This window comes from Equus caballus, chromosome 8 (assembly GCF_041296265.1).
Source record: "Equus caballus isolate H_3958 breed thoroughbred chromosome 8, TB-T2T, whole genome shotgun sequence".
Taxonomy (NCBI): Eukaryota; Metazoa; Chordata; class Mammalia; order Perissodactyla; family Equidae; genus Equus; species Equus caballus.
The window spans coordinates 73,352,706-73,380,580 of NC_091691.1; the positions used below are offsets into that span (position 1 = coordinate 73,352,706).

The 27,875-nt window shown below is 48.4% G+C and overlaps 2 protein-coding genes across 5 annotated transcripts in view; one reads left to right on the top strand and one right to left on the bottom strand.

Annotated features, from left to right (window-relative positions):
• The first annotated feature begins 464 nt into the window (after positions 1 to 464).
• Positions 465 to 7,639, top strand: SIGLEC15 (sialic acid binding Ig like lectin 15). The gene is made up of 5 exons (XM_023647733.2): positions 465 to 518; positions 933 to 1,316; positions 2,380 to 2,760; positions 3,938 to 3,968; positions 5,933 to 7,639. The coding sequence occupies exons 2-5, from the start codon at positions 956 to 958 to the stop codon at positions 6,012 to 6,014; spliced, it is 855 nt and encodes a 284-aa protein (XP_023503501.2). The 5' UTR covers positions 465 to 518; positions 933 to 955; the 3' UTR covers positions 6,015 to 7,639.
• Positions 7,640 to 14,760: 7,121 nt separating this feature from the next.
• The window catches only part of EPG5 (ectopic P-granules 5 autophagy tethering factor), a 109,148-nt gene continuing 96,033 nt past the window's right edge, over positions 14,761 to 27,875 (bottom strand). For 2 of the 4 annotated variants that reach the window (XM_014727678.3, XM_001498555.6), the window contains exons 40-44: positions 23,300 to 23,542; positions 21,783 to 21,999; positions 21,064 to 21,279; positions 19,221 to 19,335; positions 14,761 to 16,788 (exon numbers count right to left, since the gene is read on the bottom strand). In XM_014727678.3, coding sequence (XP_014583164.3) covers positions 16,606 to 16,788; positions 19,221 to 19,335; positions 21,064 to 21,279; positions 21,783 to 21,999; positions 23,300 to 23,542 — 974 coding nt within the window. In that variant the 3' untranslated portion in view covers positions 14,761 to 16,605. The other 2 variants (XM_070221000.1, XM_014727679.3) reach the window with 1 other exon arrangement.

The following is a 27,875-nucleotide window of genomic DNA, read 5'->3' on the forward strand; positions in this document are numbered from 1 at the left end:
CCAAACCACTACTTGCAACATCCTCCTTTGTCTTTAGCTGAAAATGGTGTTTAAGGCGGTGGCTTCAGCCATTTTGGTGAGTTACTCAGTTTTCCTGGGTTTCTCCCATGAATACATGTTATTAAACTTCTTGGAGATTTTTCTCCTGTTATTCTGTCTCACATCAATTTAATTCTTAGACCAGCCAGAGGAACCTAGAGGGTAGAGGAATAGTTCTTCCTTCCTCCCTTACACTTCAAAACATACCATCCTTCGGTTTCAGTTTTCCCTCTGTAAATGGGAGCATTGGTCTACTTGGATGTCCCCCAGGGTTCCATGCCCTTAGTGTACTAGAGTGCTGGCTGTGGAGTCCGGCAGTCCTGGGTTTGAATGCTGGCTTTGCTGCTTCATCCCAGCTGTGCAACCCCTGTGCCTCCGTTTATTATATGTAACCGCAGGATAACTATGCTTACCTCTAGGATCATTGGTGAGAACTAAAAGAGATACTACCGTGAACTTGCCCAACACAGATGTGCACAGTAAGTGCTTTGATTTATCATCACCATGGGGGCGGCGGGGTGGGACGGGGAAGGTTGGGACTCTATTGTAACCACAGGATCCCAGGGCTTTCCTGCAGCAGGGCGGGTTTTGATGGGGAAGAGGACTGGGTCACTGGGTCAGTACGTGAAGCAGAACCGTCTGAGTGAGGCTCATAGTCCCAGGGAAGTGGAGGGAGGGTCCAGGCATCTGGCAAGTCATGGGAGTCAAGGTCCCGGGAGACGACTCTCAAGTCACGGGGTGGGTTTCCAGGCCCTCAGGAGGGGGGTGCTTCCTGAGTCCTAGGGTTTCCAGGCCCTCCAGGGGGACCCTCCGGAGTCCCGGGGGTGGGGGCCCGCGGCTCGGGCTCGGCGCGGGCAGGGCTGACGCGTCCCCGCCCTGCCGCCCGCCCGCAGGTGCCCCGACGCAGCGCTGGTCCATGCAGGTGCCGGCCGAGGTGAGCGCGGCGCTGGGCGAGGCGGCCGTGCTGCCCTGCACCTTCACGCACCCGCACCGCCACTACGACGGGCCGCTCACGGCCATCTGGCGCGCGCGCGAGCCCTACGCGGGCCCGCAGGTGTTCCGGTGCGCGGCGGCGCGGGGCAGCGAGCTCTGCCAGACGGCGCTGAGCCCGCAGGGCCGCTTCCGGCTGCTGGGCAACCCGCGCCGCAACGACCTCTCGCTGCGCATCGAGCGCCTCGCCCTGGCCGACGACGGCCGCTACTTCTGCCGCGTGGAGTTCGCCGGCGACATCCACGACCGCTACGAGAGCCGCCACGGCATCCGGCTCCGCGTGACCGGTGAGCGGGGCGCGGCTGCCGGAGCGCCCTCTGCCGGCTGGGGCGGCCGAGGCGGGCGCAGCTCCTTTCCTCGCTCCCTACCCTCCAGCTCCTCTCGCTACGGGCCACCTGGGAACTTGTTAAACATGCAGAATAGTGGCCTCAGGAAGGGCAGGGTGGGGCCCGGGAACGAGCATTGTAATGGAGCTCCTATAGAGCGAATATCCCCCAATAGTTCGCAGACTAGGAGGAGAGAAAAACGCGTGAACAATAATCCTCATTACGGCACGCGCTGCATTGGAGTGTGTGCTGGGTGCATGAAGGGCACCCGCAGCTCCCTGGGGGGTGCACGGGGAGCCCCACCAAGCGCCCAGCACTTTGCTAGACCCTGAACTATTAAGATGTGGGAACCCAGGGCCCGGTCCCTAGCACAGTGATGCTCAACCCTGCGCACTGGAATTACGTAGGGAGAGTCTAAACATCCAGGACCCCCTGCTGGGGGGTACCCAGGAGTTCTGGGTTCGAGTCTGGCTCTACCAAGAACTTCGCATGTGCTCTTGCGCTGGCTGGGCCGCCTCTCTGAGTGCATTTCCGTTTCTTCCCAGGGTGGGTGCCTCCCTGCCACAGTCCCATGGATTCAGTGAATCAGTCTCAACTCTAGATCTTGGTGAGGTGGTCTGATTGTGGGAGGTGCCCTTGAAATCACACCAGCAGCCTGCCCCCAACCCTGTCCTACCACAGTAATAACGACCGGTTAGTGAGTAATTACTATGGGCCAAGACCTAGTCCAAGCACCCGACACGTATTAATTTGCCAAATCTTCTCAACAGCCCCAAAAGGTAAGTGATCCCCATTTTACACATGGAGAAATTGAGGCATACAACGGCGGAATAGCTTACCCAAGGCCACACGTGTATTGGGACCCAGGCAGCCTGGCGCCCGAGTGCCCACTCCCTCCTCTCTGCGCCCCTCGCCTGTCTTGGCGACCAAAGGGGACTGGGAAGGGTTCGCCCCTGCCGGCTGCGCGCGCGCTCTGACCGCAGTTGGCTTTCTCTCTGTCTCGCCGCTCGGCCGCCGCTCGCAGCCGCCCCACGGATCGTCAACATCTCGGTGCTGCCCGGCCCGGCGCACGCCTTCCGCGCGCTCTGCACCGCCGAAGGGGAGCCGCCGCCCGCGCTCGCCTGGTCCGGCCCGGCCCTGGGCAACGGTTCGGTCAAGGTGCCGGGCCCGGGTCAGGATCACAGCCACCAGGTGACCGCCGAGCTGCCCGCGCTGGACCACGACGGCCGCTACACGTGCACAGCCACCAACAGCCTGGGCCGCGCCGAGGCCAGCGTCTACTTGTTCCGTTTCCGCGGCGCCTCCGGGGCCTCGGCGATCGCCCTCCCGCTCGGCGTGCTCGGCCTCAAGGCGCTGCTGCTGCTCGGCCTGCTGGCCGCCCGCGCCACCGCCCGCCGCTGCCTAGGTGGGTGCGCCCCAGGCTAGGGTGGGTGCTCGGGGCGAGGCAGGGCCTCTCCTCTTAGGGTAAGACCCTCTGGCTGACCACCTGGCATGGCACAACCGAAACATCATTTTTGCGCCTGTGATCGTCTCGCTTTCCTCTCCCTGCCGCACGCCCAGGAGGTGGGAACCAGCGAGAGCCCATTTTACACAAAGGAAGCTGAGGCCAGAGAGATTAGAGAACTAGCCCCTAGCCTGGAGTCACAGAGATAGAGGTCCAACAGTACAGCTCTGGAGCCCGCCCCTTTACCAGCATCCCATAAAGTACTCCTCCCTGTGGGCCCTGACCATTGGACTTTCCCAAATAGCACCATTCCATTATGTTACAACAAGCATCTTCAGGACCTGCTATGTGCTGTGTAGATGCTAGGAATACAGAGAGGAGTGAGACCTGGCTCCCTGCCCTTGAATGGGATGCTGAGGAGTAAGCACATTGCGATGTGGGGCGAGAAGTGCTGTCCTGGAACCCAGCATTGCAGAAGCCCAGAGTATGTAGGCCACAATCTGGTAGGGTGTCTGCTCAGGGGTGAGGGGAGAAGGCTTTACGCAAGTAAGGTGAGAGCTACACCAAAAGCAGTAAGTAGGCATGAGCTAGGAAGACAAGGAGCTGGTGGGATTCCTGGCAGAGGGAATGGCCTGTGCAGAAGTGTGGAAGTGTGAACTAGCAGAAGTCTTCGGAGAGCTGCAGTTGGCCCCACACTACTCTCCCAGAGCTGCATGGGAAATGGGCTCTGTGCCCCAGAGAGGAGGCTTCCCAGGGCCGCTCAGACCACCCCGGTCAGTAGCACCAGCCTCAAACTCTCCTGGGGTGAAATGTGTCCAAAATGTGTCACAGGTGTCCTGGCTGCCGTCTTTGCTGTGGCCACGCTGGCTCTCCTGCTGGTTCTTTAGTCACTAAGCATTCTGTGCTTCAGTTTCCTCAAAAAGGCGGGGTTTTCCGTTGGATGACTCCTCACCCCACTCTTCTCCTTGCAGACTCCTGGTCATCTTTCAGGTCACTTCAGGTCACTGCTAGCTTGCTGCTTGTTGCATGTTCCCTTCAGGCCACTTTCCACAGTGGGGTGGGGTGGACAACAGGGCTTGTAGCCCAGAGGCTGCCATAGGGATTCAGCCCCCTCTCTCTCTCTCTGTCCCTCACACAGAGCACCCAGTCACCCAGGACACGCCACCACGGTAAGTGAGCTACCCCACCGCCACCCACCCCACCCCACCCTAGTCCCCACTGGCCAACAGGTGCAGGCTTCTCCAGGCTGGTGTCATGAGGAGGGAAAACAGGCAAAGGACCAGCACTGGGGTGCCAGCCTTGACCAGGGTCTAGGCCCTCTCAGCAGCCTTCCAAAGCCCCCCACCTTCAGCCCACCAAGCCCAGGCCAGACCAGGCCACGCTGACCGGCCCCTTTGCCCCCACCCCACCCACTCCCAGCATTTACTGCGGGCCTCACACTGGCATCTCTCCCAGACCTGCCTGGTGTCCAGTGCCAAAGAGTCATCTGTCTGTCTTATCTCCACAACTATATGTGATTCCTCGAGGCTGTGTTTCCTTGTGTAGTGCTCAGCATTCCAGAACAGGCAGACCCACAAAAAAGCCACCTCAGGGCACTCATTGTCCCAGACACTCTGCTGAAGCCTTTCCCAACAAAATGTCAGAAAAGGTTCTGAGTGCTTGGCGGGGTGGGGGGGGTGGGGGGTGGCCAGGGACCCGGCTAAGAGGTGTTGGCCCTCCTGTCCATGCTCCCCTCCTCTGGGTGTCTGCCCAAATGAAGGCCCACGTTGAAGAAGAAAGGCTCCAATGCAGAGTCCCGGGGTGGTCTGACCGGGATGCTGGGTGGGGGTGGGGGAACACAGTTTTTCAGGGCCCACTGGACATGCCGGGGCAGTCCTATAACTCCGCTCCAACCTGTGCCCCGAGGGCTGGAAAAGCCACGTTGGCAGCCCAGACCCCTCTCTCCAGCTGCCTGCTCAACTGTCCCCCATCTTCTCGAAATCGTGTGCAATGTCCCTTTTCTTTGCTGATTTACGACCACACGAAGGTGCCTAAATCAGAAAGCTGACTGGGGTTCAAATATTTACTGAGTACCTACTGTGTACCAGGCACTGTTTGGGATGCTAAAGATGAAGTAAATATCCCCACTCTCAGAGAACTCACACTTTAACGTGCAGAATTTTAATAAACACGTAAACAAGGTCGTCCTGGACTCTAAAGTAAGAACTATGAAAGACGTGGACAAAGCGATGAAGTACAGCCCCGGGGGGGGTGGGGTAGGCGGCCACGGGGCTGTGGCTACTTTAGATCAGGACGTCCTCTCGGAGGACACGACATTGAGGACAGCTGAGGCCAGAGCCCCAAGGAGCAAGCAGGGATGACGGGGGCAATCCAGGAGGAAAGGACAAGTCGAAAGGCTCAGGAGACACCCAGGAAGGAGGCAGGAGGGCAGGCAGTCTGTGGGGTTTATTCTGAGTGCAATGGGAAGTCACTGAATCGTTGTAAGCAGACAAATGGCCCCATCTGAACAAGAATGGGGCCAGACTTGTGAGGGGCTGCTGACCACAGCTGAGGCTGGCCTGGCTGCTCTGATGAAGGCAGCAGTGGTGGAGGCAGGGAGATGGGGGCAGACAGAAGGCAGGCTGGCCAGAGGACCAAGTGGGCAGCATGAGCAAGGGAAGGAGCCAGGATGCCCATTTGGAGCTGGAACCCCGGGTGTCACTAAGATGAAGACAAGGAGAGATGAGGGGGTGGCGGTGAGGATCAGGTGAGCACTATGGACATTTAGGTTTGAGATGCCTGTTAAGACGTCCCAGAAGTCAGGAAAGCAGTTGGAGCTCGGGAGGCCAGGCCTGGGGATACGGGTCTGGAGATCAGGAACACAGAGGTGGTTTTTGGAGCTACAGACGAGATCCCTTCAAGACGATAGAGACTCTGTGGTCTGAGATGCTGTCACCCGCAGTCGCCCCCTCCCTGTTCCACAAGTTTTGCGGCTGCTCTGCCTCCAACCTTCAGTTAGTCTTGAGGCCCCGTTGGATGTAGGCCCCCAGTGCCCATCTCATCTCTCCTTCCTGCCCGTTGCTGGGCTGTGGTTTGGGTAGTCGGGGACCACTCTCCTGTACTGGGTGGTAAGCCAACTTTCTCCTGTCCACAGGCTCCAGGCTCACGAGTCCAATTATGAAAACTTGAACCAGAGGAGCCCCCAGGGGCCACGGGCAGCTGTGTGTTCACCATGAGGAGGCCCTCAGCCATCGGCATCCACTTCTGCACCATAAGGAGCGAAGCCCAACGTGAGGCTTGGCTGGGACGGCCCTTTCTGACTCCCAGGCACCTTGGCAGCCCCCAGCCAAGTGGCCCCCCAAGGGGCTAAGGCCTCCACTCACAGAGGCTCAGTGGTCTCCTACATGGACATCTCTTTCAGAACTCCCGTGATATTTATGTCACTGGGGCCTGCATTTTGAAAGAATGTGTGTGTGCGCGCGCACGCGCAGTGTGAGCTTCAGAGCGAAACTTGCAGAAAAGCTCCTCTCACCCTTTCTTATCTAGAACACCATAGTAAAGCAGGCAGGACACTGGTCATGGGATTGCAGGGCCCAGGCTCCATCCTGGCTCTGTCACTGACTTGCCGTGTGGACCGGGGAACTTTCTTCCCCTCTCTTGGTCTCAGTTCACCCACTGTTGAACATGGACAATAATATTTTTCCCTCCTGGCTGGTAGGACTGTCGAGACCTGAGGAAATAGTGGACATGAAGGGTTGAGGGGTATAAAGCTGTCTATGGATGTGAAGGGCATTACAAGCTCCTCCTTGCGAGCAACCTTGGGACATGCAAAATTCTTGGACAAGTGTGCACCCATACCTGCATCTCTGAGAACAAGGGTTCCAGAGAGCGAGGCTGGGGCTGCGGCTTTGGCGGCTGGGGCTGTGCAAACCTGTGGTCCAAGGACCATCAAATTGGCAGCGAAGAGAAGGCTGGTGTCCTGCCCCCCAGGGCCTCCTCTGTGATTGCAACATCTTTGCCCACCTCTTACCCCATCAGCTGCTCTGCACTGCTCTGAGGTGGAACCCCTGGGAAAAGGAAATGAGAGACACAGCATCTCAAAGCTTCTGGAATCCACTTTCCTCAAGGGCTGAAAGCTGGGAGGCCTGGGGGGAAGTGTGGGCTGCAGGGTCCCGGTGGATACAGCAGCTACGGCTCTGACTCTATGACCTGCATCCTCCCAGGACGTGCAGGGTCCAAACACACCTGGAGTGTCACCGCGTGGCCCGAATCCCGGTGGGCTGACTGTGCGGGATGCTGCCTTCCATAATCACACTTCAGTGTGCATCTGTTAATCATTTTAGTTCCTGCAGTCCTTGGGGTCAGGGAGAGGGGGAGGAGGTGTGCTTGGGACCTGGGCCAGGTGGCAAGAAGAAAGGGCCACAGGGACTGGGGACTGAAGAGGCCACGAAGACAAACTTTCTTTCCTTCAGAACTTTTCCAAACATTGGAGTGGTAACCTAGAGTGAGCACAGAGTCCTCTCTGATGCTTTCTTGGGGAGTTGGCCTGAAGGTTAGGGGATCTTCACAAGTTAATAAGTGGGGCAGTGGGTTATAAGCTTCCCCTCCTCTCCAGAGCATTCACCAGGGCAAGTGGGTGATGGCTCATGGTTAACTTGGGATCCATCCAGGAGCCTGTCTGAGCTGTGAAAAGGTCTGAGGAGCTGGCATTTGTACCTCCGTGTATGGGGATACTTTGGGAAACCTCCACACAGAGTCCTGTATCACCAGGGAAGAAGTGAAGGACGGGGGGTGGCATGTCTGGGAACGTCTGCCTAGTCTTTGAGACCAGTTTTGCAGCCAAGAAAAACAGTGATAGGAATTATCTCGTATGTATCTGTTTTGAGCTACGAATTGGGCCAGGTTTGGGGGATACAGAAATGAATAAGGCATGTGTATCCATCCGCCGGTGCTAGGGTGTGCTGCAGTAACAAACCAACCCCAAAATCACAGTGGCTAAAAACAATTAGGGTTTACTCTCACCAAAGCTACATGCCCATTACAGATTGCTAGGGAGTTTTTTGTTCATTGCACTTACTCAGGGACCCAGGCTCCCAGGGATCCACCAGCTCTAATGTAGAGCGTTGCTGGACAGGAGATAAAAAGGAAGCGCTAGAGGGTCTCCCACTTGTGATCATTGTTCATTGGCCAGAACTAGCCACATGCCCCACTCACCCTCAAGGGGCTGGGCAGTGCAACCCTACATTGTACCTGGAAGGAGGAAAGCCAGAAGCATTTGGGATCAGCCTTGATCACTCCACAGTAAGACTCTCCAGGAGTTCTCATGCTAGTGAGTGACAGAGACCAGTTAGTGGAAAATCACATAAGGGCAACAGTATGCTGGAGGTGCCATGGGAGCACATGAAAAGGGGTGACTGACTCAGTCTTGAGAAGGCTTCCTGGAGGAAGGAACATGGAGATGGTACATGTTGGCCATGCAAATGGGGGAGAATGGAGATTAGGAGGAAGAAAAAAGGTCACTCGAAGCAGAAGGGACTGTCTGAACAAAGGTCAGGAGGTGGGACACAGCATGATATTTAAACAGGTGCAAGTTGCTGGAGCATGGGCCTAGAGGCAGCGTGTGGCCAGAGCTGAGGCTGCAGCAGTAGGAGGCTCCTACGTGGCGGAGAGTGCTGCCCCCAGGAGGGCAGAGAGTAGCGGAAGGGAGTCAGGTGCCCAAGGGGCCAAGCACGGCACTGGCTCCCTGTACTCTTAGCATGGCTACTTTCACCCATCTGACCGCTGCACCTGCTCCAGACCATGATGCTCTGGGGCTGGGGTTTTCACCTTGGGACCCTGGGCTCCCAGAGCAGCATTTCCTCAGTGGGTTCCAAGGGTCACCTGCATCAGGAACACCTGGAGAGCTTGCTCAAGTCCCCATTCTGAGCACCACCTGGACCACCTGAATCACTGGCTCTGAGGGTGGGGGCTGGAATTTTAAACAAATTCTCCAAGTGATTTTGCCCCAAACTTTGTATTATGATCATTTTCAAACACGCACACACACAAAGCTGAAACAGTAAGATGATCCCCCAGAGACCCACTATCTACATTCAACAGTTGCTAACATTTTGCCATATTTGCTTAATGCGTGTGTGTGTGTATTTGGCTGAACCATTTGAGAGTAAACTGCACATGTCACAGTACTTCATCTCTAATCACCTCAGCTGTACCTCCTGAGAACTAGAGAATTCTCCTCCACAACCTCAATACCATTATCACATTTGAGAAAACTAACAATAATGCAATAATATCTTATAGCCCACGTTCATATTTCCCCAATTGTCCTCAAAATGTCTTTTTTAGCTTGTTGTTTCTAACCAGGGCCCAGTTGATGCCAGGTGATTCTTAAGCTAAAGTTTAAGACTCCCTCTGGGTGCCCCCAACATGTGAGCGTGCTAGCTAACCACCCGTGGTCCCTCCTGTGGTATCCGCACTTTAAAGTAGGGCTTCCTGGGAACCCAAGCAGTGGCATGCCTCAAAGGAATTCGCCTCTGACGGATGGCTTCAGCCATAGGGATGGCTGTGGGGAGCACGCTGAGGAGGGACAGCAGAGGGTCCCTCTCACCTCCCTCTAACAATTTGCTCACAGTGCACAGGCAGCCTCCTGCTTGGTCTCCAGATAAAACTCTAGGGGCAGAGAGGGAGAGTGGTGAGAGGACTGCACCTGACCATCACCAGACCCTGTACGCTGGCCTCCGAGCCTGGCACTCTCACTGAGAGGTCTCAGAGGAGCAGAGCTGCGTGTCCTCCCCAGTCTGACCCTCTCGGAGCACTCAGACTCTGTCGGTAGCAAGCAAGGACCAGAGCCATGGGCAACAGGCTCTGTCAGCACAGCGTCCTTGGGCCACGGAGTCATGGAAAGAAGTGACCCAAGGAGGCTTAGTGTTTCCAAGACAGGACTTCTCAGTGTGGCGCAGGCCGCAGAGCTAGAGCCCTCCCTTCCTCGCACAGCGCTCTGTGAACGTGAGCTCAATTGTTCCAAGAAGGGCTTCTAACAACCGCAGGGTGCCCTCACTCTCAGCCGCCCGCAGACTGCTCCTGGAGATGGGCAGCAGGCAGAAGAGGCGACGGTTGCCCAGGTGCCCACCCAGACCCACCAAGAGCCACACACTTTCCTTGCCCTCAAGGAGCTAGTAATCTAAATTTTAAATCAGGATGCAGCTACGTGAGAAGACACCGTCCAAGAGACCATCTACAATGAAGGTAGGCCCTGCCTTGGGATGGAAATGGCACTCAGTGGGACTGAGTTTTCACCCACGTCCCCCTCACCAGACTGGACGAGAGAGCCGGGGTCAGGGTGAGCGCTCAGGCCCCACCAGTCGCAGAGCCTTCAGGCCAGAGGGACCTTGGAGACCAAGAGTTAGGGGTCCTGGGCTTTGTCCCACCTCCAGCCCTGGCTACTTAGGTCCAGCCCCATCCCCTCCACAATAACAGCCCCTCAAGTCTCTGGGGCCCCTTGTGATCCTCAGAGCTCCTTCACCTCCATGATCTCAGGTAGTTCTCACCAAAAAAACAGATTATCCTTGTTTCAAAATGAGGGAAAACTCCAAGGGAGGCAAGTGAGCTGGCCAGCGTCACACACTTAGTGACAAGACAGCTCTGGTCCCAGCTCCTTCCACACCCACAGGTTGCTTCTCCTTGTCAGGTTTTCTCTCACACGTCTTTCCTCCTCTCCTGGGTTCCTTCCTTCTCATCATATTATATGAACTAAAGGGAAAAAAACATGATCCACCAATACAAGGATATAAAATTACTTGAGGTGGTTGAGACTCTGGATTTTCCAGGGTTTGGGCCCCCAGACCTTAGTCTTCCAGTATGTCCCCAAGTCCTGTGTGCCAGTGACCTCAAAGGGTCCCCAGGGCTGAAGATTGCACAGGAGAGCCCCTGTGGAGACACTCACCTCCATGCCTCCACCAGAGGCTGCTGTGACCTTGGGTGGGGGCGGAGGAAGATGGGGTGGAGAGCAGAGAAGGGGGAAGGGAAGATAAGGAAGGTAGAGGGAAGGACCTTAAGGAAGATTAAGGAGGATGTGGCAGGGAGCAGGTCAACCAGGGAAGGCTGAGAGATTCCAAGGTAAATCTGCTCTAAGCCACAAATCTAGGCTATATTAAGATATGGTGTCCAGGCAAGAGGCCATATTGGTCACTCTGACCAATAGACCAGGAATGCCAGTCTGTTTCCTAAGAGGGTTTAGGCCGCAACGGAAGACTGAGGGAAGAGGGCCATCTTCAGAAGAGGAGCGTTTTTGGAGGAAGATGGCTCCAAAAGGATGGCTCCTTCATCCTTAGATGAAGACCTTTTCCAATTCTCAGAGTTGCCCCATGGTGATATGGACCACTTCCAGCTGCATTTCTTTGGGCCTGTCCCAGGAAAAGCCCACTGGTCTAGAGACGGGTAACTGATTGCTACACTAGAAGGAGGTGGGACAACTTGCCTCTAAGCCACTTTCCAATCCATAACCCTGTGGTTCTATCGGGAAAGGGAAGCCAAACCCTGACAAGCGTACTAGGGTTGGGGAGACACACCACACACACAGGGCCCTGTCCAGGAGAAATCCCAAACTGATGTTAATCCCAAATCAAATCTGCAGACCCTCCCACCATACTTTGGCCCATTCAAGATGTGTCTTACAACTGTTAATGAAAATGAGCGCTAAGGAAGACTCCCTGGCATTGCAAGGCTGAAGTGATTTCAGAGGACGTGACCAAGCTCAGGTTACACTGCCCTCTCCTGGCAGCTCGGCCCTCCCAGAGTCACCCACACCCCCACCCAGGAACTGGGGTGGTGGGAACCTTTGTGCAGCTTCATGTCCTTCCTGCTATCAAGGTCACAACCTCATTACAGACCCTCAGGGCTCTCCTGAGCTCTCTGGGATCACCAGGTGGCCTCTTGTCTATGCCAATTCTTAAACCCTCAAGTTTTAAATTCTCTTTGAAAATAGAGGCCTCGTCCATTATGGTGAAATGCCACAGAATATAGATTCTACCCGTTACAACCTTTCTAATTTCACACTTTTCTTAGTATGATTTCTGGATGAAAAGACCTGCCAACCAACTTGCCAAAAACGAGACACATCCACCGCATGGAAATTAAAGTTGAATCTAGTTTATTTGTAGAGTTTTACTTAACCAATTCTCATTTCTTCCTGTTTCTCATCATTATATAAAAATTCACCCTTCGTACAAGCATGTAGAATGCTCAACAATGAAGAAGTAGTGAATATTGCACATTTAACGAACAAAATAATTTGTGGGATTTTTTTTTTGTGTGTGTGTGTGTGTTTTTGAGGAAGACTAGCCCTGAGCTAACATCTGCCGCCAATCCTCCTCTTTTTGCTGAGGAAGACCGGCCCTGAGCTAACATCCATGCCCATCATCCTCTACTTTACATGTAGGACGGCTGCCACAGCATAGCTTGCCAAGCGGTGGCATGTCCGCACCCGGGATCCGAACCAGCGAACCCTGGGCCGAGAAGTGGAACGTGCGAACTTAACCACTGCGCCACCAGGCTGGCCCTAAGTTGTGATTTTTAAAAAGGCCACTTCCCACATGTGGGAAGGAAAAAGAGTTGAACACACTTAAGAAGTATCTGTTCCCATATAAATGATTTTTAAGCCATCGAAAGAAAAATAAATTCTAACCCTCAGTGCTCAATGAGAGATATTACATCTGTACATTAAAAAATAAAAGAATCAACACCATTCCTTGGTGATTTCGTTATCCAAAAGTAGGGTGAGTAGTTTATTTTTTTCAAGTTACTGTTATCAGAAATCAGAACCTATCCAGACTGAAGGAAACTTCGACGATGCTTCTACAGGACACACGATGCCTCTAGAACGTGTGAGGACCAACACCGACCAGAACAAGGTCGGGATTAGCACCTGGCTGTAAGCCAAGAACATGACCCAGCACGACCCAGATGAAAACGGATCATCACAGCAGGACACTCTTTTTTTTTTAAAAGCAACATGCTTATTTCTAACATCAGACACTCCATTTGGCTTAGTAAGACAAAGTTAACTGAGCAAAAACATTTCAGCTACTACCTCAAAATAAGCTGTAAAGTTTGGCTCAAAGCCAAGAGTGGACAGTTTTGGAGGATCAGTGCAAAGGGCCTTATGGTTGGCCTAGCGTGCAGGTGGGTGATGAGACTAGTCGTTAGCAGCAACTGAGTTTGAACTCGCCACTAGCGGAATGTGCCAACCACAGGGCACAGCTGGGAAGAGCCGATGCCACCCGAGTGTCCAGGGGAATGAACTTTGCTGCCCGGCCCACACTAGTGTGACCAACCCCCGGAGGTGGGGCCGGGCTGAGAGAACAAAACATAAGGAGGCACACTCTCTTGGCGCCTGCAGGCAAGTGCCACCTTAAATTTGTGCCCTTGGTGCCTCGTTTGTCTCACTTGAGTCCTGGTCCTGCTAATCCTGGGCACGGCCCTTTTAGAGTAACATGGGCTAATTTGGGCACTTTTCCCAAAGTGCAGCCCTGTTAGACATCGTGGGGAAAGAGGACTAACTAAAGGCACTGGGCATGTAGCCTGAAGACTAACAGGTGGGCTGGCAGGCAGAGTCAGAGAAGTGACGAGGTCTGAAAATGTCCACAGGTCTGTCGTGGTGGGTAGGAGAGCGGCCCCAGCCTGGCCTGCTCCAGCAGAACCGTGACCGATGTCACCAGGAGGCCAGTTTCAGCTCACCATAGAGAGCTACAAACAGCTCACCAGTGGCCACCTGGGCTGCCTACGAGGAGCAGGAGTACTAACCACAGGAAAGGGTGGAGGACAGGCTGGCGGGTGAGGGCTGGGGATCCCTGCTGAGTGACAGGTGGGACCAGATGAGCTTCAGTGCCCCTGTGAACTTCAAAAGTCATGATTCTACAACATTTACTTCCTGCTCCAGAAAAAATCATTAAGATTAAAAATCCAACAGAAAACTGTGCATCACCTTCATTGAAAAGGAAGAAAGGGTATGAACGCTCTAACTTGTACAACGTGGAGACACCGATTTTGGTGACTGATTGGGAGGAATGAGGTTGGCGCTGGGTTAATGTGAAGTTAGGCTGCTTTGGAGGTTTTTGTCTTCTGGCCTAAGCTTCCCTCACCTCAGAGAACCGAGAGATGCAGACAGCCCCTGGGAAGGCAGACATGACAGAGCCAGCAAATTGATCACGAAACTCTGAAAAGACTCGTGCCTCAGGGCTGAGGTCCTCTGCATGCCCAGGAGCTCTAGGAACACACAGGGGTGGGTCCCAGCCCCTCTGTCAGGATGAGCAGGCACAGCAGGACCTCCCTCCCTTAGTGTCTGTGCCTTCCAGCCCCTGCCGGCGTCCTCCTGTTGCAGCGTTAGGTGGTGGAGCCAGGAGATCGGGGGAACAAGTGTGCCTGTCTGACCCGTCCTCTGAATACAGGAAGCTGTTAGACATCCCTGTCTGAACTGGAAGCCACTGATGGCCACGTGTGGCGAGAGTCTGTGGTACATGCGCATTCACTCGTTCACCTTCAACACTGCTCGGCACAGAGGGGGCCTTGGTCTTGCTTGATCCAGGTATCTACATGCAGCACCCATAACTGGCTTTGAAACTGTGGCCCTCTGCTGTTTGGTGGCCAAGTATTTTCACAGCAAAGGCTCATTATTCTGGAAAGCCAATGGGCAGGCTGCTGCTGCCCAGGTCTATTATTTCCCAGGAGGCTACAGCAGCACTGCCACCTTCCGAACGATCTGTCTTTCAAGGACTTTCTTAGCCCAGAGCCTCTCAAAGGAAGCTATGCGGTGAGTACGCCTTCCCCTGTTAAGCATGAAGGGGTCAGAGGGGAAGCACTTTTACTGATCATCTCTGTTACAGGGTCAGATTAGATGACATCAGGCATAAAAATCTGCATCAATTTTAACAACTGCAATAGTTTACAAGATAGTGTGATATCCCTAAAAATCAAATTCTTACCAACTACAACCAAAAATTGATTTTATTTTATGATTTTTACAGACCAAATACATTATAAATATTATAAACCTTCAAAAATTAATAGATTAATCATGATTTTCTTTAAAATGTACATATTGTCACTCAAATATTTCACATTCTAGGATATCAGTTATTACATCCTCCTCAAAACAGCACAGAAAATACTTCCTGTCGTAAAATCTCTGTTGCCAAATTACCCATTAAACTGTCCACAGCTTCGAAAATTTCATATACACAGCATGGGGAAGATGACTGATTCTGAAAATGGAGAGAAGCAAAAACAAGAGAAGCTCTGAGATGCAGTCCTTTGCAGTGACACTTCGTGCCCTGCAAAACTTGGAGGCTGAACAGGGAGGCTCTTTATCAGGGCACGTCTGTGAGGCCGAACTGTTCTGTCCAACTCAAGGCGTTTGAAATGAAGGACAGCTCCTATACACCTCCATACGCTGGGGGAGGTACTCCAAGAGGATATTTGAAAAGAGATTATGAGTCCGGTAACCTACATCCCTGTCCCCCTGCTCAAAGCTTAGGTAAGCATCCTTAGGCTATAGATAACCCATAAAGAAAAGACACATGATACAAGCGGGACAGACAAAACCAATTTTGAGCCAAGAGAATTATGAATATGATGTCAGAAGTCAAACTGTTAATTCGTAGGGGAAAGATTGGAGAGGAAGATGGCAACAGGACAAGGGAACCTTACAGACAGGCTTCAGTAATGGATGAACTGGTAACAACAGAAGGCACATGGCTACTGAAAAAAAGCCAAATTTCAGTTAAGTCTCCTGACCTGACCCAGTTTCCATGGACGAGTGTTTCAGCAGGTTCGCTAGCTTCATGTTTAAATATGGAGTGAAGAAAACAAGCATGGAACAGAGAATCAAGTTCTCAGTCTCAGTCTCTGTCTCTCGACAGTAGGGCCTCCAGATACCAAACTTGGTGTCTATCAAGAGTTGCAAACTTAGACATCTACAAGGGCCAAGTCATTGATGTGAGTGAAGGAATGCGCTGGGGTAGGACCAAAGGGAATGTATGTCTATAGTGAACTGGAGAGAGTAAGCCCTGTCTACACTGTCCACCCATGTGGCTCAAACAAAACGCCTGTGCACAGTATGCTCATCACAGACCACCAGCGTGCCGCTCCCAATCTACAGAGATGGCTCCTTCTCCAGGAGGACACACAGCGGGACGGAAATGGGCTTGTCACCATCTCTGCTGTCCACGATAATCAGGATCCAGGGGTCACATTTTAGACAACGACTCACTTTAATTCAGCATTCTTATCTCCCTTCTAAGAGAAATAATTCTTTTAAGCTGGTGTATTTCCCCACATTTGAGGAGCGTGGAAATTTTCAAAGCTTGTTTTACTTTGAAGAAACACAAATAGGGTTCAAAGGTGAGTGTTCTAAATGATCCCCAAAGAAGTTAGATCTGGCACAGGAAGCTTGACATCTAAACAAAACAGGAGAAGGCAGAAGTGCAGACATATAAAAGACCCCCATCCTGGGGTCCTGTGAGATGACTGGGATATCTGGCAACTGGGAGTGGTTCTGTACCCAAGTGGAACTTAGTAGTAAGTTTCCCTTGTTGGATAAACATAAAAACTAAAAAGTCCCCAGGAAGTTTTAGAACCTAAGAAAATACAAACACACACACACACGTGCACATGCACAACAGAATTATCTACTGCCTCCCAATTTGCATCTCAGTCAACTAACTCATTGGCCAAAGTGAGCTCTGCAGTGAGACTGAGCAAAGTTACTTGTGCAACAGCAAAGTCAAATGTAAACATAAATAGCAACGGGGTTTGTCGAGAGCCGCAGTGTTACTATCGTATGTTGTCCAAATAATGCACTTCCGGATAGAGACAGTTAACAAGAAGAGCCAGGAAGCTTTTCCCGTCTTGGAAGCAATGGCCAGGATGCTTTATAAATTGTGCAGCTTGCGATATCTGATCCTGGTATTCACCATACTGTTTACTCGATGTCAAGGATTCAAGAGCACTCAGAGCCTAAAAGACATGGAAGACAAGAGGGTTAACCACACAGGTGTGTAGCACATCTACTGTTACCAGCTGGTACCACCATGAACCTCCAGGGAAGCCTATGGAACTGGACTTTGAAGGCCCAAAGGCAGGCACTGGTTAACCACGAGCAGAAGGGGCCAGCAACCCAAGCTTCTGGCACTTTTGCTGCCTTCCACATCCAGCCTTCCCTCTTCCTGGCCTGTACTGTTTCCCAACCTTTCCCCACAGAGAGCCACCACTGCGGCCAGGCTGGTCTTACCGCCTTGTCCTCCTCCCCGCAATGCCAACAGTGGCCCCTCCCCACCAGGTCATCTGCTGCCTCTCTTCCTGGAGCCCCAACCGGAAATCACAGGCACCTGTTTAATTTGCTATTGGGTTTGTTCTTAGGTCACAAAATAATGTCGTATTAAACTGTCTAACTGGATGAAATGCAAAAGAAACCAGCGGCTAAGCGCTGCTGCGGGTAAGCATTAAGGTCGCCCTCTCAGCCAGCAAGAATAAAGCATACAGAAACGATGATGTTCCCATGACTCGCTTCAGGAATAAATAAAGATAAACATTCTCTAATTTCATAACTTTAACTTTTCCTTCCTTTATAGTGGGAGAAGAGCAGGGAAAAACACTGTATTTGGAGAAAACAAAAAACCAGAACAATGTTCTTGGGGGTGGCCAGTTCTGTTTTCCAACTGTGCAACCTCAACCCCCACTCCCCTCCAGGATTCCGAATGTGAACCATGAAGTCCCTCACTCTTTCCCCTCTCATTCATGGGGGCCACTGTCCTAGAGAATACAGAATATGGAATTTGCTTGGTTCAGTAAACAAGGAGGGAGAAGATTTTTCTGAGGTTGGTAAATGAACTGGCAGCTCAGAAATAAATCACCAGGGAGCTGAACACAGAATTCTTAGGGTTGAAAACAAACAGCTGAAGGGATTTTGGTACCAAGCTGACCGCTGTGTGAAGAGTTCAATCTAAGAGCAGGACTCAATGGGGACAGGCACTTCCAGTAACCACAGTGTCCGTATCTCTCTCTCTCCTTTCTTTTCTTAAATTTAGCCCCCAAAATGGTCTACTTTGACAGTTTGCCTAAGAGTAATCATTTTATAAAAAGGTGACTTGTTTCAAGTCTGAAAATCCTGATGACAAGTACACATGGGTACGTGCAGGGAGTCACCACTTTAAGTCTAAAGGAACACAGGCAAGGAGAGGCGAGGTCTGGGAGGCCGGGTGGCCACAGCTAAAGGAAAACCCATGCTCCAGAACTGGTGGACACGGGAGAGCAGAGGACTTTCCAAATGCACCCTCAAATGCATCGCACTGACTTCACGACCAGCCTCAGGAGAGTCTCCTGCCCACCTGTGGCGGTTCACATATGGCTCATACACGAGCTTAGGGATGCCAATAGTCATCTAGTCAGTTCGTGACAGGTACTGGGTACTGCAGAAACCCAGATGCCTGTGAAGACCTGCTGTTTGTATCGCTTGATCTTTGCTCTTAGTAACAAGATATCACACTGCACATGGCTGGCTTAGATGTCACAAAGCTGCAAAAGAAGAAGAGCTAAGGGTCCAGGCAATTACCACTGAGACAGGACCACACAGTGGCAAGAGCGTGAAGCCCAGCCCCAGCACTCATTAGCTGTGTGACTGGGGCCACATGACTTAGCTACTTTCTGTCTCCATTTCTTCATCCACAAAACCAGGATAATAAAAGTTCCTGTGTTCTGAGGTTCTTATGAGGATTAAATGAAACCTTAACTGACTAACACCAAGTGAGTTAAAACTTAGAACAGAACCTGGCATGTAGTAAGTGCTCAAGAATGCTGGCCCTCATTTTATATTACACAACTTTGTACCTGGCCAGGCTGTTCATAAGTGAAAATAGTTACAGGAATGGGACCACTGCCATGTGGCCTTCCACGTTTTTAAAACAAACTACAATTTCTCACAGCTACCATTTTGTCTGTGTTAGGTTATTCCAACAGCCAACAGTGGTCAACCTCCAGACTCACAAAACAGGAGCCACTTCTTTGGTTGCAGGTTAAAGCTCAGCTAATCTCCAACAGTGTGAACTGTGGCCACAGCTGCTGTGTCAGTCCCCGGGCCCCAGCAAGCGGCAGGCCAGTGGGTAGTCACGTTCATCAGAACCAAATTCAATCCTAGACTGGCTGGCCCCTCGCCTTGCTTCTTCTACAATGGCAGTAACAGTGCTTTAGGCAAACGCCTACAACAAAAATTGGTTTAAAATCTGAGGCAGGCATGTGCGGTAACCATTTTCCAGTAAGTGGAGCCCCCTGAAGGGCATGCTATGCTACTGCAGGTCATCATCTATCATGTGTGAAGACTACAGCTGCCACCGCTCACCTCCTGGAGAAGGCCAAGTAGAAAATTTCTCTTAACTGTAAGTGTTCTTACTGACCTGCTGAGCTTTCAGGGTCAGATGTAATTCAGAGCCAGGCTTCAAACGGATCTGATCCTCAGTAGGAACTTGAACTGAAAGGAAGGCGGCCATGCCTCGGGCAACCACTCGGAACCTTAGGTGCAGGGAGAGGTCAGAAGAAATAAAGGACTAGTAAAGCAAGGAGTTTAAAATAAACACCACATTTTCTATTGAGAAACAAGATAAACACATTTCCAGACCTACCGTTACTGTTAGCCTCTTCAGGAAAATCTTAAATATGATCAAGAAGGAGCCTTAATCTTCCCTTTCATTATCACTGCCCAAACAATGTAAGTATAACTCAGACTCAAGAATGAAAGTGTGGCAAAGATGCAGATAATTGGAACTTGCAGACATTGCTGGTGGGAATGTAAGAAATGGTGCAGACCTTGCAGAAAACAGTTTGGCACTTCCTCAGTAAGTTAAACACAGAGTAACCATATGACCCAGCAATTCCACTCCTGGGTATATATCCAAAAGAGCTGAAAACAGGTGTTCTAATAAAAGCTTGTGACCGAATTTCCTAGCAACACTATTCACAATAGCAACAAAAGTGGAAACAACCCAAATGTCTATCAACTGAAATGGATAAACAAAATGTGGTATATCCATATGATAGAATATTATTCAGTCATGCATCAGACAATGCTCCACTGCTATTCATGGGGTTTTCACGGCCTATTTTTTTGGAAGTGGGTGGCCAGGTCCTTCTTCCTAGTCTGTCTTAGTCTGGAAGCTCCACTGAAATCTGTCCACCATGGGTGACCTTACTGGTATTTGAAATACCAGTGGCATGGCTTTTAGCACCACAGCAACATGCAGCCACCAGAGTATGACAACTGACAGATGGTGATGTGGTTCCCGGACCGGGAAATGAACCCAGGCTGTGGCAATGAATGCTGAACCTTAATCACTACACCCTCAGGGCTGGCTCCATAAAGCCAGAAAGTCAAGTAGTGGTTGCCAGAGACTTAGGGAAGCAGGGAATAGAGAGCGACTGCTTAATGGATTTCCTTTTGGGGTGAGGAACAGGTTCTGGAACTAGATAGTGGTGATGCTTGCCACAACATTGTGAGTGTATTAAATGCCACTGAAGTGTACATTTTAAAATGGTTTCCATGATAAATTTTATGTTATGTGTATTTTACACAGTTTAAGTGAATCAAAATCACATAGTCCTGCTAAATTCTACCGTAAACAAGAAACATGAAGTGAACTGCTTTGAACTGGGTGGTTCCCAAAGTCGCAACAACAGGATGGGCTATTCCACAAGAGTGCTGACACCAGAATGGTACCAGAGCTCTTTCCAACACTGATGAGGGCTTTAAAAGAAAACCACGATGCAAATAAATACTATGAGATAAAATAAGTGGCTAGTGGCACATTCTCATTACTTGTCTTTCTCATCAGTTAACTCTAATTCACCTTGACTTAACAGTTCCACTACACTGAGTCCCTCACGGGATCTGGACTGCCCTCATTCAGTGCTCTCAGCGAAGCAGCTGACTCGGGTTTTAACCTAACACTGCACACCACTGCCGGCTCAAAGCCAAAAAGAAATCAGTGTGGTCAGGTTATAAAGCCAAAGTACAACAAATAATACTACTAAAAAATTTCTTTGAACATAAAACTTGTTTTAAAATGGGAAAAAATAAACATGCTTTCTAAAATATAAAGATGCTGTCAGGCTCTGACCTTTTTTGCTTGATCTTTGGGGAGAACCTAGCTCCTAAATTGGAAACACTCCTAAAGTATCACGTCCCCTAGGTAGGTGGAGACGTCTGAGGTCTGTACAGAAGAGCACTGGCAGGTGCTCCCTTACCTGTTAGACAAGGGTGACTTCCGGCCCAGGCCAATGGCCCCGAGAATGCCGGAGCTGAGCCTCTCCTCGGCCAGCAGGTTCTGCCTGCTCTGAAGCATGAGCAGAATTCGCACGACGGATTCCGTCAAGACCGAGTCGCCCTGCTCCGTCTGGGTCAGGGATAGCTGCAGGGCCTGGTGCCACCACAGAAACAGCTTTGCTTCTTCGTGCACAGAGCTGGGGGGAGGCCCAGGAGGAAAATGAAGTCAGGAATGGGTTCTTTCCACTCCCACGTGACCAAAAGTCCGCATTTGAGTTTTCAGTATAAGGGACATTCAGTACTTTAAAAGCCTACGCTGTTGGTTAATAACGTTAATCAAGTAATGGGACTGTAACAGCTATGATTTCTTGAACACGTACTGCATGCCAGACACTGTATATGAGCATTATGTTCCTTCACTTAACCCACATAACAACCCAATGAGTCAACGCTGTTATCCCTACTTAGCTGATAAGGAAGCTAAAGGTGGTGCCTCAAAGTGCCTGTTTTAGGAAATAAAAAAACCCGCCCAGAAAATTCACCCAAACAAGAAAAAATTTTTCTAAAACTAGTGTCAATGTACCTTATAGCCTTGTTTGTTTCTTAGGTATCACTTGGTTCTGTGCACTTAAAGGAACGCTTACTTAAACCCTAAATCCCAAGTTAACCGTCTGACACAGCAGCCAGAGAGCCACCATACCTTGGATAGACCTGTTCCAACCACTTGCTTAAGGTGAGCAGCACTTTCATCTCATTCCTCAGAGTCTGTTCGCTATTCAAACACTGAAGCAAGTAGACATAAAGAGTCAAGTAACTGCCAAGGGACAGGCACTCCTGCAGAAATTCTTCTATGGTGAGCTCAGGAACTTGAAGGGACACCAGAATGGGGCCCCATCCTACATTCTGATTGAGAGAGCCTAAGAACACCAAGAGGAGACACAGGATTAAAAGCAAGAATCAAACTATTTAACTACTCTAATGAGCCTTTCACTTTAAGTTTCACGTCAAGAAAACATGGCTCACCTTAGCCCAGGGGCCACAAAGTGAACTGTGCCTCGAGGCTTAGACTGCAAAGCCCTCATGCGAAATGCCTGCGCCCTGGCTAGCCACTGTAGAGGGTTAAGAAATCAGAATTCAGGGCTGCAATTTTATAAGTCACCTTTCTCACTGTATTACGATCTTCAATCATATAATAGATTCTGCCTGTCCCAGTTACCTAAGAATTTTAACTTTACCTAGTGCCATTTTTAAGTATGTTATACTTATGCTTTTCCAAGGGAAATTATTATTCTTCTAGCCATAAGCATTTTTACTTATCAAAGCTTGGTTTGACTCATATGTCTACAGAAATTCTTGAAAATGTTTCATAAATTGAAAAAAGCAATTTTGATTTTAGTTACAAATAACAAACAAATTTGGAGCAAGAGTGTTATCCTAATGGTTCTCAATTCTTTAAGGGGAATGAGTGTGGGGTGACATGGTGACACGCACAGCACCTTCCATGGGGGGACTCGGGGACACAGACTGCTCATGGGTTGTCGAGAAAGGGCAGGAGGCAGGTTACAGGCACTTCTTGGCCTTCTCGCTCCAACCCCCTTCTTTCTCTCCTACTGTGTGCACAGAGTGGAGTATCTGGCATCAGAGTGGAGAAGCGCTGTTCTGGGCAAGTCTTACCCAGACTGGGCTGTTTCCAGAATCTGAGAGTTTAGAGGTAGGGAATAAGAAAAACAAGAGGAAAGGGGAAGGAGGCAAGGATACTTCTTCATAATAGTTTAAAAGATGTGACCAAAAGCAATACAAAGACTTCTATGAAATTCATTTTAACAAGTGATAAAATAGGGAAAATTAATATAGTGGGTCATTATTATATAGATTCTGGCTTATAGAATTTGTTTTGAGGACTATGCCTAGGCCTGTGGCTTGCCTATCATAAAAGGGTTGGTGTGACACTCTAAAACCAATGTAAAATGAATGAGAGGTGCCCTCCTTTGAAACATGATTGTACCAACAGACATGGGCCGTAGGTTCTCATGCTAACTGCAGATCTCTACAAAAAAGAAAACACAGATTCCAAAACATCAATAACATACACAGAGAAATTAGAGTGGTACAATTCCCCACTGGGAAGGCTCTGGAAAGGTGTCTCCTTCAGACATAGCTTTGATCTTCCCTGGAAGACACCGACCTAATGAGAGCCTGAGATGACCGTTCTCTTACCTTCTTTGAAGTAGGCAGTGATGCAGGCTTCCGTGGTCTCAGCCATGTGGCGGACGGAAGCCAGGCTCTGGCAGGCTGCTGTTAAAAGGGGCAGCACCACCAGCCCGTGCACTTTCTGCCCAATCCAGGTCCGGATACTGCCCCGGAGGAACTCTGCGGTTGGAATAGTCGCATTGTTCATCATCATTAGGACTTCCATAAAGAGGCTGCTGAGGGCCATGTGGCGGGTCTGGCTGTCCATGTCTGAAGGGGAACATAGACACACACCCGTGAAAGGCTGCTGGGAGGCAATACGAACGTGATCAAGGGAATGACAGTGCTTCAGTCGAGCTGCTCTCCAGACGGATTTTACAATTCTAGAGGCTGATTTCAAGGGAGCAGGAGAACTAGATGGTGTTTAGCTTTTAAGGATAGGATGTGGCACATAAGTACTTTGTAAGAGCAAAGGAGGAACTACTGCAAGATCCTTGGTTACAGAGTGTGGCTGAGGAATACTTTAAAAATAGACATATCAAGCTGGTGTGTGAGAGTAACTTTTCACCAGAATATGCTTAATTAGTCCTGATTTTCCAAACTTTGCTATTTGGAAAACCAAATACATAGATCTATCAGTCTTAGAAACAGTACCTCCACTCCTACCACAGCCAAAGTTGCTGATAATTCTAGAGTGATTTACAAGGAATAAAGGCTATTACTTAAAACTAAATAGAAAAGTAAGGAAAGGAAAAACCTTACTAAAGGCTCTTACCAGCAGCTCTTTCTTTGTTTTTTAAATAAGAAAAATGGACAGACTGGTAATATAAATGTGTCTTTCAAAGAAATTAAGAGGTAAGGGGCCAGCCCCATGGCACAACGGTTAAATCTGCACGGTCTGCTTCAGTGCCTGAGGTTCACCGGTTCGGATCCCGGGTGCGGACTACACACCGCATATCAAGCCATGCTGTGGCAGGCATCTCACATATAAAACAGAGGAAGATGGGGACGGATGTTAGCTCAGGGCCAACCTTCCTCAGCAAAAAAGAGGAGGACTGGCGGCAGATGTTAGCTCAGAGCTAATCTTCCTCAAAAATAAATAAATAAAAAACAAAAAAAATTAAGAGGCGAAAAGAGAATAAATAGAACAAAAAAAGAGCAAATTCATTTTATAAGAGAACTGCAAATGAGGAGGTTACTGAGGTAGATTCCTTCGTCACATCCAAAAATAGAAAATACATTTCACTGAGAAAGTATGGAAAAAACTAATCAGCAGGCATAACTCTTGCCAACTGTTTCCAGCTTCCCTTGAGTTGGGTACATTTTCTTTAATGGAACAGAATTGTGGCTTTTTCACCACGAGTCTTCACTATTTATGTAGGGAAGTCTTACTCATCACAACCATCAAACCAAATTCACCCACTTGCACAGTGTTGTATAAACCTTAACCTAACGTTACTTACTACAAGACCTACTAATTATCAAATAAGGACTTCAAAAAAAAGTTTGAGAAAGACAATAACAGTATATGTGTGTGAATATATATTTTTTCCTCATATTTCTATGGGTATAAATATTCTTGGTAATAAAGGCTTTATCTCTGAATTTCAGCTGCTTAGCAATTTTTATTTTAAAATTTCTATTTTAATTATGACTCATAGGAACAAAAAAGTGACTGCAGTCACCCTTCTAATAGATCCAAGCCTCTCCCCTCCCTATTCATCACCCACACAGCCAACAAATGTTTTCTTAAAAACCAGATCTGTTCCCATCACTCTTCTGATTAAGATCGTTCTAGAACACCCTTATCTCCTTTGCCTGGCCAGCTATTATTATCCAACCTTCATGGCCCAATCATATATGACCAACTCTAAAACAGTTTCTCCAGTATTGCTTGCTAACTTTTCTTTCTGTTTTTCCTTTAACATTCACTAGGTGTTGCTGACTTGCAAAGCCAATACTAAAACTCTAGGTGCATTATCTCATTCCATACTTACAATATCCATATGAAACAGGTACGATTATCATCTCCACATTACAGATGAGGTTATACAACTTGTTCAAGGTCATACAGCTAGCAAATGTGAAGCCAGGCAGTTTGGTTCAAGAATCTTTTTTTTAATTACCATATTATATGCCCTCTATGATAAATCTATGTCGCAGAAATGTTTGAGAAATTTCTACTGATTTCCTGTTCACCAATTCCAACCAACTCAAAAAGCCACATGAGCTTTCATTACTATACTTCCATAAATATTACGGTTGTCTATTTTCAAACAGTATTTAAATAAACACAAAAATGTTTGTGAATTCATCCATGTTGTTGCAGATTTTCACTGCTTTAGAGCATTCCATTATATGAATATACAACGATATATATTATCATCCCTTCTACTGAACATATGGGCTGTTTCTGTTTTGCACCCCCTCAGATGCACAGCTACAGACATTGTTCATGTTTCCCAGGGCACAGTGCATACATTTCTTTTGGTATATACCAAGGAGTAGAATTCTGGGTCACGGGATATGTAAACTAATAGACGACACCAAACTTTTAAAACTAGTTGTAGGAGTTTACTCTATGATCAGCACTAAATGAAAGTTACACTGATCCACATCCTTGCCAACACTTGGTATTGAAACCTTTTTAATTTTAGCCATTCTGATGGATGTGTCAGAGTATATCACTAAGGTTGTAATTTGCATTTCTCTGATTATTAACAAGGCTTAGCATGTTTTCATATGTATATTGGCCATTTAGATATTCTTTTTTGTAGAATGTCAAATCAAGGGTCTTGTTTGTTTTCTTCTACAGCGTTTTTTTCTTCCTTATGTTATCCAATGTGATAATTTCAGTCATTCATATTTAATGTAATTACTGATGTAATTGGGTCTAAATCTACTATCTTGAAATATGCTTTCTGTTTATTCCTCCTACTCTACATTCTTTTTTCTCTGTTTTATCTCTTTTGGATTATTTCTTATTATTCTACTTTTTCTCTTTTTTAGTTTGGAGGTTAAACACTCTTTTAATATTCTTATAGTGGCTGTCTTACAAATTACAGCATGCATTCCTGACTTTTCAGTCTGATGTTAGCTGGCTCGCAGACAATGCAAAGGCTGTGAAACATTCTCACCCCTGGTGCCCTCCCTACTGTTGCCACAACCCAGTAAGACCTTACTCCTACTGCTGTTTCATTTAGTCGTTTTCACTGTGAATCTAAACTCACAAAGATTCATTATGAATCTAAATTCATCAAGATTTCACTTAGATTTACCTACACATTTACCAGTGTCACTGTTTTTCATCCTTAGTCTCTTCCTATTTATCTTCTATTATTATTTCCTTCCTTCTACAGTCTTTGGTTGTATTTTGTTGTTCTTTTTATAACTTCTTAAGGTGGATTCTTACTTTATTAACTTTCTGTTTTATAAAATTTTAACATAAGCATTTAAGGCCATGAAATTAAGTCCCAATTTAGCTGCATCCCACAAGTTTAGATGCATTCTGTTTTTTATCCAGTTCTAAATATTTCAAATTTCTGTCATGATTGTTCCTTTGGTCGTCAGTTATTTAAAGGTTTGCTTCTTAATTTTCAATGCATAGTTCCCCCCTTCCTCCATTATATTTTGTTGCTGATTTCTAAGTTCTGTGGTTAGAATATGTGGTCTGTTTGATACCAGTCCTCTGGGATTAGTTGAGACTTACTTTAAGTCTAATAAGGGGTCACGTTTCTTGACTAATACAGTGAGACTAATACAGTACGCATTCTGCATTTGCAGGGCACATCATTCTCTACATCCCCATCACACCAGCTGTGCTATTCAGACTTCCTATAGCCTTACTGATTTTCTGTCTATTTGATCAAATACTGTGAGACAGACGTGTGTCAAAATCTCTCATTTTGAGTGAATTTGACATTTCTCTTCCTAGTTTTGTCAAGTTCCACTTAACACATTTGCTACTGTTATTAGGTACAAATAAGTTTAGAATTATTATATATTCCTAGTGAACTGAAGCTTTTATCAATTTTCAATGACTCTCTTTATCTCTACTAATGCTTCTTTCTTTTTTGTTCTTTTTTCTCATGCTACTTCAAGGCAGGAAAACACACTAGAGATCATGTGGCTCTGTAACTCTTTCTGCCTTATGGTCTTATCTGTCTAATGTTAATAATACATCTACGCCAGCTTTCTATTTAATATTTTCCTAAGGATTGCCTTACTGAATGCTATCTATACCCCACGCTTTAGACGTACTTCTTTTACAAGAGCGTAAAGCTGGATGTTGTTGATTATTAGTCCAGTCTGACAATTTTTGTGTTTTAACTGGAGTATCAGTCCTTTTACATTTACTGATATATTTAAAATTTACCATTTTATTTTGGTTGTTTTTCTCACCTTCTCCATGCTTCTTTTCTTGCCTTCTTTGGATTAAATACATTTTGGCCATTGCTTTTGCTTTTGATCTCCCTCTAATAATTTGGAAATTATACATTTTATTTCTATGCTTTTGGTGAATTTCTTAGAATTTTTAACATTCATATTTTATCAAAGTAGAAATTTAATAAATTTCTTGACCCTTCAAACACTACAACCTTAG

Excerpts from the sequence above, each read along its gene's own strand:
- SIGLEC15 (XM_023647733.2), top strand. The coding sequence starts at position 956 with ATGCAGGTGCCGGCCGAGGTGAGCGCGGCGCTGGGCGAGGCGGCCGTG. Across the intron at positions 1,317-2,379 it reads CATCCGGCTCCGCGTGACCG|CCGCCCCACGGATCGTCAAC; the intron begins GTGAGCGGGGCG and ends CGCCGCTCGCAG. Across the intron at positions 3,969-5,932 it reads ACCCAGGACACGCCACCACG|GCTCCAGGCTCACGAGTCCA; the intron begins GTAAGTGAGCTA and ends TCCTGTCCACAG.